Below are 11583 nucleotides of genomic sequence, written 5' to 3'. Positions count from 1 at the left end.
TTTATTTCATGCTAAATCATTTAGAATTGAAAATGGATAGCGCTGACTGTTTAATACACAATTTTTGGGTAAATTTTTATCAGTAATTTTTATGAATAAATTTCTATTTGAAAAATTTCTACATTTCTACATTTCTATTTGAAAAAGAATTAAAAAAAATTAAAATTGTATCAGTTATTTTTATGGGGTAAGCAAAATAATCTTATTTCAAGCAGAAAACAAGATTATTTTTTTTACCCCATTGGCAGATTATTTTGCTTGTTTCAAGCAAAAACTCACTTAATTTTGACTTGTTTTTTTCTGAAAACGACAATTTTTACTTGTCTAGAAAATCCTTCTTGATTTAAGAAACTTTAGATATTTTGGCTGGAAACAAGAAAAAAACTAAGCTAGAAAAGCATTTTTTGCAGTGCAGTGTCACATGATCCTTCAGAAATCATTCTAATATGCTGATTTGCTGCTCATGAAACATTTCTGATTATTATCAATGTTGAAAACAGTTGTGCTGTTTAATATCATTGTGGAAACTGATACTTTTTTTTCAGGATTCTTTGTTGAACTGAAAGTTCGAAAGAATAGAATTTATTAGAAATCTAAATCTTCTGTCACATTAAAAATGTCTTTACTGTCACTTTTGATCAATTTAATGTATCCTTCAATAAAAGTATTACATCCTTTAAAAAAATACTGTACTTTACAAGTTAGAAACTACTGCTGTGTCCCATCAATGATGTATAAGGAAACAAAATGGTAACAAGTCAAACTTGACGATGTTTAAATGTCAAACAAAGAAGTCTTTTAGTAACCAAACTGCAGTTTAAACAATGCAACAATGATCAACAAGATAATTTACCGTGTTTTACACCCCTAACACTACAAATGTTTGCTAAAGTGGTTTTAACTGACTCGTTGATGCATCTTGTTTGCTAAAAACTCAATGTTTATCATTAACTGTGTACAGTTCCCAGTTTATCCATAATGCAAAAAAATACAAAACAAAACTAGTTTTGCTGTTCCAGTTTGAAAGATAATTATTTAATAAGATCCCTGATAGCACAGGTACATCACGGAGACATCTATTTGACGTTTGCATTTACATCTGGAAGACGTATTTTTTAGAGTGTTTGCTCATCTGCAATACGTCTATAGGACGTTTCATTTTAGATGTCAAATAGACATCCATTAGATGTCTTTGAGATTTTTATGATTTAGAATGCATGTAAAACTGACATCTTATAGATGTCTGTCAGATGTTTGTACGCAGCAGATGCTTTCCAGATCAAACGATCTTTAACAGACATCTTGCAGACATACGTGTGCTATCTGGGATAGCACTGAAATTGCTTAAGAAAATACATTTTTCAGCTTTTAGCTGAACGAACAATGCTTTCACGTCTGCAGGGAGTGGCATCTGATGCCATAATGCTAACCTGTCATCTTTTCATCATATTACAAAACAGATCAATCCATAAACAGTGTGCAAAACTCTCTTCTATTACTCAGGAGTTTTAACATTTCCATTCTGACCGCTTAACTTATAATTACATATGCAATGCAAGTTGTGCTAGTTCTTTAGTTTGTGTTTTCTAGGCCAGTTCTCATCACACGTCTAACCTAATTTGTCTGCACTAATCAGTAAAAGTGTAGAAGGACAAGCGCTCTGTCAGGCCGAGACTTCCAGCACTCAACTTTCAGCTATTCAGAGATGGTCTCCATATCACACGCTATGAATTATTTATATATGCAAATGCAGAGCTTCAACATGCATAGCTACACTAAAGCCCTCCCAACCTCACTGCTGTTTACAATAACAAACAAATATCAGTTTTCTCATGCACTGACATTTCCGACTGTCTTTTTCATGATAAGATCCAAATGTTTTGATGTTGTGGTTCTGAGCGAGTCTTTGGCTACGGATGAAATGTTGGTCATAGTGTGTTTTGTAATGTGAAAAATGATAGCGCCCCACCGCCGAGATCTCTGTTTCAGGCGGATGCTATTGACTTACTGTGTGTTCGCTTCACTGGCTACAACAAATGAAGCTGGAGGGATGCACAGCAGTCTGATGTTTGCTGATAAGGGAAGACATGAGACTCTGGCTCGGGGTTCATTCAATATCTCTGACTTCTGTTCTCAACTCTGAGCTAGTCCTGTCATGTCCTGTCTCCTAAGAAATACAACAAAAAAAAACACTTCAAAATTGGTGAGCGACAGATGGCAGGCGGCACATTTAAACCCTGCTAAATATTAACTAGTAACTGCTGCTCGGTGTCCGACTTTGTATGCAAACAGCAGCATGTCAGACCTAATGTTTGATTAAGTATCAGGTGTTTGCAGTTTGCAATGCTTAAAGGAATAGTTCACCCAAAAATGGATCCTCTGCAGTGAATGGGTGCCGTCAGAATGAGAGTCCAAACAGCTGATAAAAACATCACAATAATCCACACCACTCCAGTCCATCAGTTAACATCTGGAGAAGACAAAAGCTGCGTGTTTGTAAGAAACAAATCACCGTGAATAGAATTGAACTTTTCAATGTTAAAATACTTTCTCGTATGATAACTTAAGCAATTCGTAGTGGAAACAAGCACTGGACTTGAGCGAACAAATGTGTATAAATCATTCATACAGCAAATTGAATGTGGCAGCTTCATTTAGGAACAATTCACACGATAGACATTATGTTTGTGTTTTAAGACAAAAGGCTCGTTCCCCCCCAAAGACAATAATTACAACAATAAAGTTTTAAAACCGATAAACGATGAAAACTTTGACATCCAATCATAATCTACTCTATTCCAAAGAGCTCGAGCATTTAAAGGGATAGTTCACCCAATAATGAAAATTCTGTCATTAATTACTCACCCTCATGTCGTTCCAAACCCGCAAAACCTTCGTTCATCTTCGGAACACAAATTAAGATATTTTTGATGCATTCCGAGAGCTCTCTGACCCTCCCATAGACAGCAAGGGTCCTACCACGGTCAAGGTCCAGAAACGTAGGACATTGGTAAAATAATCCGTGTTACATCAGGGGTTTTACCGTAATTTAACGAAGCTACGAGAATACTTTTTGTGCGCAAAAGAAAACAAAAATAACTACTTTATTCAAAAATTTGTCTCCTCCGCGTCACCATGGCCCCTTTTGGAGAGTATCCACTGAACGTAAACAACGTATGCTGTTCTATGTCCGCCGCACCACACAGATACGTTGCTTCAGATCAAAACGTAAACAATGTAGAAAACGTATCCGCGTGACACAGCTGACACAGAACAGCATATGTTGTTTAATTAAAGAATATTAATGACAGAATTTTCATTTTTGGGTGAACTAACCCTTTAATGCAACAGGCAAAAATGCAGCGTGCACGCTTAAATTAAACAATGATATCGCGTGTTGGTGCGGACGCTAATATCTTCATCGTTATATTTGTTGTTCTTGGTGTGAACAGGTCTTAAAGGGACAGCTCACCAAAAAATTTTATTCTGTCACCATTTACTCACCTTCAAGTTGTTCCAAATCGGCACGAGTTAATTTTTTCTGTTGCACACAAAAGAAGATATTTTGAAGAATGCTCGTAACCAAATAGCTGATGGTAGCCATTGACTTCCACAGTATGGAGAGAAAAAAAAACAATGGCTAGCGACAACTGTTTGGTGAAAGAATTTACATTTTTGGGTGAACATTATTTTGCAGTATTTTGCTTTAAATACTGCCAACAAATTCAAAGTATCAACTGCAAAAAAAAAACAAAAAAAAAAACAAGAAAACAAAAACAAATGATGCATTGAGTTTTGAACAAAAGAGCGCAGCGCTTTTATAATTATTAATATCAAGTCCTTTACAAATAGTCACCGTGTACAGCAGCCGTTTGCATGGCAAGTTTCACAGAGTCCAGAATTCATCAATGCAACGTGTGCTACAAGCCCTTACGGATCCGTCTCCCATGCTGAGACAGGGATCAGTTATTTCTGAGATATGTTCTTTCATCTCCTCCACTAGAGATCAAATCAATAGTCTTTTTTTATTTGAAAAAAACATCTTTGAGATCAAACACAAATGTATCAGATACTGTTTTGTTGTCTCCTTTTAACTCGCATGAAACCGTGCATATGGAGCGCAGCGAGTACCTTGCACAGATTCACTCAGCCATGTAACTGAAGCATTGTCATGTGACAGCGCATCACTTTTATGAATGCTTATTTAGTGAATCTCACGACATCTCATGTCCAGGTCACATTTCACCCCCAAAAAAAATAAAAATAAAAAATGCATAGAGAAAAGGAAGCCTGTTTAAGGATCATTCAGATATTTTTCATTGTGACATTTTCAAGATGATTATGCACATTTTCTCAATTACTTTTGTGTTCTGTGTGATTTAAACTACTGTTATATTTTTACTTGTATTGCATTAGAAAAATACTGAAATTCTATTTAAATAAAAATAAAGAAAATATTACGGTCATAAAAATATTTTACATTTATAACAGTAACAATAATTATTAATAATGTATTAATTATTATTTCCAATCTTTAATTATTAAGCCCTAATAATGTCACAACGCAACTTATTTCTTATTCTTTTATTTTGGGGTGAAATATTCCGATATTCACTCTATTAGCATGTCCTATATATTTAGCTGTTAATAATGATGCTTCTGAAAAGGTTCAACAAGCTGATAAAAACATCACAATAATCCACACCACTCCAGTCCATCAGTTAACATCTGGAGAAGACAAAAGCTGCGTGTTTGTAAGAAACAAATCACCGTGAATAGAATTGAACTTTTCAATGTTAAAATACTTTCTCGTATGATAACTTAAGCAATTCGTAGTGGAAACAAGCACTGGACTTGAGCGAACAAATGTGTATAAATCATTCATACAGCAAATTGAATGTGGCAGCTTCATTTAGGAACAATTCACACGATAGACATTATGTAAGACAAAAGAGACAAAAGGCTCGTTCCCCCCCAAAGACAATAATTACAACAATAAAGTTTTAAAACCGAAAAACTTTGAAAACTTTGACATCCAATCATAATCTACTCTATTCCAAAGAGCTCGAGCATTTAAAGGGATAGTTCACCCAATAATGAAAATTCTGTCATTAATTACTCACCCTCATGTCGTTCCAAACCCGCAAAACCTTCGTTCATCTTCGGAACACAAATTAAGATATTTTTGATGCATTCCGAGAGCTCTCTGACCCTCCCATAGACAGCAAGGGTCCTACCACGGTCAAGGTCCAGAAACGTAGGACATTGGTAAAATAATCCGTGTGACATCAGGGGTTTTACCGTAATTTAACGAAGCTACGAGAATACTTTTTGTGCGCAAAAGAAAACAAAAATAACTACTTTATTCAAAAATTTGTCTCCTCCGCGTCACCATGGCCCCTTTTGGAGAGTATCCACTGAACGTAAACAACGTATGCTGTTCTATGTCCGCCGCACCACACAGATACGTTGCTTCAGATCAAAACGTAAACAATGTAGAAAACGTATCCGCGTGACACAGCTGACACAGAACAGCATATGTTGTTTAATTAAAGAATATTAATGACAGAATTTTCATTTTTGGGTGAACTAACCCTTTAATGCAACAGGCAAAAATGCAGCGTGCACGCTTAAATTAAACAATGATATCGCGTGTTGGTGCGGACGCTAATATCTTCATCGTTATATTTGTTGTTCTTGGTGTGAACAGGTCTTAAAGGGACAGCTCACCAAAAAATTTTATTCTGTCACCATTTACTCACCTTCAAGTTGTTCCAAATCGGCACGAGTTAATTTTTTTCTGTTGCACACAAAAGAAGATATTTTGAAGAATGCTCGTAACCAAATAGCTGATGGTAGCCATTGACTTCCACAGTATGGAGAGAAAAAAAAACAATGGCTAGCGACAACTGTTTGGTGAAAGAATTTACATTTTTGGGTGAACATTATTTTGCAGTATTTTGCTTTAAATACTGCCAACAAATTCAAAGTATCAACTGCAAAAAAAAAACAAAAAAAAAAACAAGAAAACAAAAACAAATGATGCATTGAGTTTTGAACAAAAGAGCGCAGCGCTTTTATAATTATTAATATCAAGTCCTTTACAAATAGTCACCGTGTACAGCAGCCGTTTGCATGGCAAGTTTCACAGAGTCCAGAATTCATCAATGCAACGTGTGCTACAAGCCCTTACGGATCCGTCTCCCATGCTGAGACAGGGATCAGTTATTTCTGAGATATGTTCTTTCATCTCCTCCACTAGAGATCAAATCAATAGTCTTTTTTTATTTGAAAAAAACATCTTTGAGATCAAACACAAATGTATCAGATACTGTTTTGTTGTCTCCTTTTAACTCGCATGAAACCGTGCATATGGAGCGCAGCGAGTACCTTGCACAGATTCACTCAGCCATGTAACTGAAGCATTGTCATGTGACAGCGCATCACTTTTATGAATGCTTATTTAGTGAATCTCACGACATCTCATGTCCAGGTCACATTTCACCCCCAAAAAAAATAAAAATAAAAAATGCATAGAGAAAAGGAAGCCTGTTTAAGGATCATTCAGATATTTTTCATTGTGACATTTTCAAGATGATTATGCACATTTTCTCAATTACTTTTGTGTTCTGTGTGATTTAAACTACTGTTATATTTTTACTTGTATTGCATTAGAAAAATACTGAAATTCTATTTAAATAAAAATAAAGAAAATATTACGGTCATAAAAATATTTTACATTTATAACAGTAACAATAATTATTAATAATGTATTAATTATTATTTCCAATCTTTAATTATTAAGCCCTAATAATGTCACAACGCAACTTATTTCTTATTCTTTTATTTTGGGGTGAAATATTCCGATATTCACTCTATTAGCATGTCCTATATATTTAGCTGTTAATAATGATGCTTCTGAAAAGGTTCAACAAACTGCATGTCATTTTCTCCAATTAGAGTCGTTTACTAGTGGATAACGAGATAATTACCTGCATGGGCAGAGAACATCATGTTGCATTTATATTGATCTACAGAAACCACACAATGCTAGACGGGGCCTATTAGCAGAAGAGTAACAGCCGTAAACCTGATCTAGTTCTGACTAAGTGTGTTGCTTTCCCAAAAAAAAAAAAAACACTAATTGTTTTTACATGTCCTATATATTTAGCTGTTAATAATGATGCTTCTGAAAAGGTTCAACAAACTGCATGTCATTTTCTCCAATTAGAGTCGTTTACTAGTGGATAACGAGATAATTACCTGCATGGGCAGAGAACATCATGTTGCATTTATATTGATCTACAGAAACCACACAATGCTAGACGGGGCCTATTAGCAGAAGAGTAACAGCCGTAAACCTGATCTAGTTCTGACTAAGTGTGTTGCTTTACCAAAAAAAAAAAAACACTAATTGTTTTTATTTCCAGGAGTAATGAGCAAATCAAATGAGTTTCCTTGCTAGTGAAAGGTTGTGAGTGTGGATTTGTTACTGTGTGAGTGTGTGTCAGTCTCTTGCACGTGGCGGCTGGTAATATTGTTGTGTCGGTCGAGAGCGGCGAGGCTGTCCATCTCCTCCTCTTCGAAATTCAAGTGAATTCTCATAGTAAACGTCTTCGTCATCCTGTAAAGAAGTTACCAGGAATGAGTGACTAATGTTACTGATAAATGCAAGTCTACCGCATCAGTCATGGCAAACAGAAGACAGACTGGTCGCTAAATAAATACAACACAGCCAAAAAAAAGTCAATTTGACAATTTGGAACAGAACAAAAAACTAAATAAATAAATAAAAATAAATAAACAATATTTAAATAAAGTAAAATTAAATAAAAAATAAAAATCCTCATTAAAAATAATATATAATTAATAATAATAATAACAGTAAGGTACTATAATAGTAAAAACAAATAATTTAACTTAATAAAAATTAATATTTTCCAAATAATATTTATAATACAAACAGAAGACAGACTGGTCTTCTCGGCACCAATAGCCTCGTGGGCAGCATAACCGACATATAGCGCCGTGGCGCTTCAGGCGTCCCCAGTTCGAGTCTCGGACCTTTCCCGACCCCACCCCCCTCTCTCTCACCCACTTCACTTCCTGTCTAAATACGGTCCTATCCTAATACAAAGGCAAAAATGCCAAAAAACAAACAAAACAAAAAAACAGACAGACTGGTCTTGAAATAAATAAAACACCACCAAAAGTGTAAATCTGGGAATTTGGAACAAAACAAAAAAAATGAAATCAAACATAAATAAATAAATAAATAAATGTATAAATAATATACAATTTCATAAATTAAAATACAATAAAAAAATTTAAATAAATAAATAAAAAGGATTTAAATAAGAACATTTTACAATTTTATTAAATAAAAAATATATACTTAATAAAAACAGTACAGTACTATAATGTACAGTTTAGTAGTAAAAAAGTAATAATGTAACTTAATAGAAACTAAATATTTTTCAACTAATATTTCAGACATATTTGTAATAATATTTTTTCACAGTATTGGGTCTTTATACAAAAAAATATATATAAAACCCTTTTAAATTCAAAAGATTGAAAAGTCCTGGCATAATAAGTATAAAAATATGCAACAAATATTGGGCAAAAATAATACATATTTATTAGACTTAAATCTAATCTTTTAAACAAACAAATGAATGAATGAATGAATGAATGAATGAGGCATTTATATAGTGCTTTTTATTGTGCATTGCTGTACACCCAAAGTGCTTTACAATCATATGAGGGGATCTCTCCTCAACCACCACCATAAAGAAAGCAAGCAAGCAAGCAAGAATATTTAAAAGCACCATTTCTCTCACTTTGGTACAATGTTCCCAAATGATATGGTTGCTAAAATAAAGTATTTTAGAAGGCAGCAAATTATTGAACAGCCTTCACGTTGGCACCCGTGATGCTTCAAAATGCTCTAGGTTTTGTAGCAGAGCTCAAGGTTTGGAGCTCAATCTGTTGCTTACCCACACATCCATGTGCAGAGGTTTGATATTGTGAAGCAGAACTTCTTCACAGTTGCCGTAGTCGCTGAACACAACCACAGCCGTGGATCCAGACGGGTGGATGGCGTCGATTCTCGCCCGATAAAACTGCCACCAATATACAGAGATGTTTTACAAAAACATAAAATGGGAAAATGCAATAAAACTGTACAAAGTGCAACAGGCGTGGTTCAGGAATTAAAAGCTCCATTAATTTTCCCCATAGGGAAATTGATTTTCAATGCTAAACTCTTAAAGACGGCTACAGTGCCGCGCTGCAACCTTTGATACAATGGGAGTTGATCTAAATATAATGCTATAATCAACACTTTTAATTTAACCTTTTCATTAGTTAATCTTGTTGGCTGTTATAGTAAGAAGAGTTCCACAGGTAATGCTCATTTCATATGCAAAGATGTTAGCCAATCACAGCAGTGGGCGTTTCCACTGAAGTTAAAGAGCATTCAAATCAAAGGCTAAATTCAGGGCAGAAAATGAACATTTATATCTAAATTGTGACATTTTTGATTAACAAACTACACTAAGATTATAAGCTCAGCTCGGGAAACATTATAAAATAATAATGCACTTCATGACCCCTTTAAATCTTGCTTAACAGCATAATTCCTGGTGAAAAACTACATTATTCATGATCCTATACAGAAAAGTCGGTCTGCAAACTACTTCATTATTTATGTAAATGTATATACATATATATATATGCATATTTAGCAATAAACTTCAAATATATTGTTTGTATAGATCGATCACCGATTTTAAAAGAACAGTTTTATATCTCACCATTGCTTTTAAATCGACTGTCATTCGCAAAGCATCATGGGATTGTAGTTTTTTTCTTCAATAAAGCCATTAAGTACACAATCTTTGTCATTTTGTTTGATTTAAAAAAAAATTTTTTGCTTCAAATAAAAGTTTGTAATGTTGCGATTCACCTTGTAGTTGGTTGGTTTGGTTCACAGCTTATAACAGTTTAAACAAAACTTTCCCTTTGAGAAAAATGAATGGAAAACTCACTTCCAGAACCTACGCCATTTAAAAATAATGCAAATGACACACCTTATTGTCTTCCCAGTAGAGCGCTAGACACTGGTCACCAGCTCTCCAGTTTACGTGATCATTTGTGTCCGCCGTCTCTCTCTGACCTTTGATTGGTCCGGATGGTTTCTTGGGGGCGGAGTTATGCATGTTGGTTTGTTTTTGAGGCGGTGCTGAAGACTGCAGCTTGATTGGACCGGTCCGTCTGTGTTCTAAATCACCATTAGGGAGCTGCACGTTTGAAAACCTGCCCACTTTGATGCACTGACCCAATCCAGCGTCCTGCGAAAAGTATTTTTTCGTTGCATCCTGGGAACGCTCAAAGTAGCCTGAATTGGGTCTTTCCAGCTTGCCTTTCCTTCTGTTGTCCTTCTGATCCGAGCCAGCAGGATTTGAGGATTTGGGTGCCGCGGATCCATTTGACTGGTTTTTCCTAAACGAAGCAGGTCCTGTCCCATCCTGCTCTTCAAATCCGCCATTACGTGGTTCCTGCTGGAAGCTTTTTGACCAGCTATATTCCTTTCCAGAGCTACCCTGCTGTTCCCTGGACTTCCCCATTGAAGTGTATGTATGTCTAGCATCTTGAGAGTCGTTCTTCCAACGCTCTGATCCTCCTTTTCCCGTTCGCTCTTCCCTGTCCCTCCATTTCTGCGGCTGGGAGATGCTGGAGAAGGCCGCGCTGGGTTTAGGAAAGTCTCCGTCCTTCTGGAAACGTGGAGGCCTGTCGTTTCTCTGCGAGCGCCCCTCGTTTCGGGGAGGGTGTTTGGACTGGGCGGCATCTCTGGACATTTGATCAGTGCTGGGGAAAATCATCTTATATAGGTGGTTTTGTAGTGAAGGTTGGTTCTTTGACTCTAGAGGGTTAATTATGAGAAAAACAGTAAAGCAACTGATTACAAATTGTAAATGTTGTAAGGGCCTATGATGAAAAACGTGTGAATGAGTGGTGCGGTTTCATTTACTACCTATAATATCAAAGCAACAGTAACAATAATTAAAACAAACTATTTTTAAAGAATCTCTCATAATTTTGTTTAAATTTTAACAGTAAACATTTTTTGAGAAGCATTTTGTTGCCAAAAAACCCAAAAAGAATTATACATTTTCACTTGACTACATTTTTTTAAATTAATTATATAGTTTATTTTTTTGCCTTCATTTGATTACCACCATTTTTTATAGTAAATCTGCATTAAATAAATCCAACACAGATTTTCTGAAAATATAAATATTTTATATTTTGTAAAAATGTTAATAAATGATTCAGCCTTTAAGAATTCAATTGATTAGAAAGGATTTTTGATCATTCAAATTTAATTACACCATTAAAATGGAATCCAGAAAAATGAAAAGGGGGGAAAATAAATGTCTTTCATAAAAATAACTTATTTTTTAAATAATAACTTTAATAATAATTTTAATAATAATAACTTATAAAGATATACTTTTAATAATTTGTTGTTAAATTGAATAAGTTTCACGATTTATTAATTAAATGGGGGGGGGGGGG

General features: G+C 34.9%; 1 protein-coding gene across 1 annotated transcript in view; it reads right to left on the bottom strand.

Annotated features, from left to right (window-relative positions):
- Positions 1-7161: 7161 nt before the first annotated feature.
- The window catches only part of tdrd3 (tudor domain containing 3), a 24978-nt gene continuing 20556 nt past the window's right edge, over positions 7162-11583 (bottom strand). The window contains exons 11-13 of the mRNA XM_016476432.1: positions 10095-10927; positions 9000-9125; positions 7162-7624 (exon numbers count right to left, since the gene is read on the bottom strand). Coding sequence (XP_016331918.1) covers positions 7508-7624; positions 9000-9125; positions 10095-10927 — 1076 coding nt within the window. The 3' untranslated portion in view covers positions 7162-7507. The remainder of the gene's footprint in view (positions 7625-8999; positions 9126-10094; positions 10928-11583) is intronic.

Source organism: Sinocyclocheilus anshuiensis, unplaced genomic scaffold (assembly GCF_001515605.1).
Source record: "Sinocyclocheilus anshuiensis isolate Anshui unplaced genomic scaffold, SAMN03320099.WGS_v1.1 scaffold308, whole genome shotgun sequence".
Taxonomy (NCBI): domain Eukaryota; kingdom Metazoa; phylum Chordata; class Actinopteri; order Cypriniformes; family Cyprinidae; genus Sinocyclocheilus; species Sinocyclocheilus anshuiensis.
The sequence above is the reverse complement of the archived record's forward strand: the minus strand, read 5'-3'. Positions and strand labels throughout refer to the sequence as shown.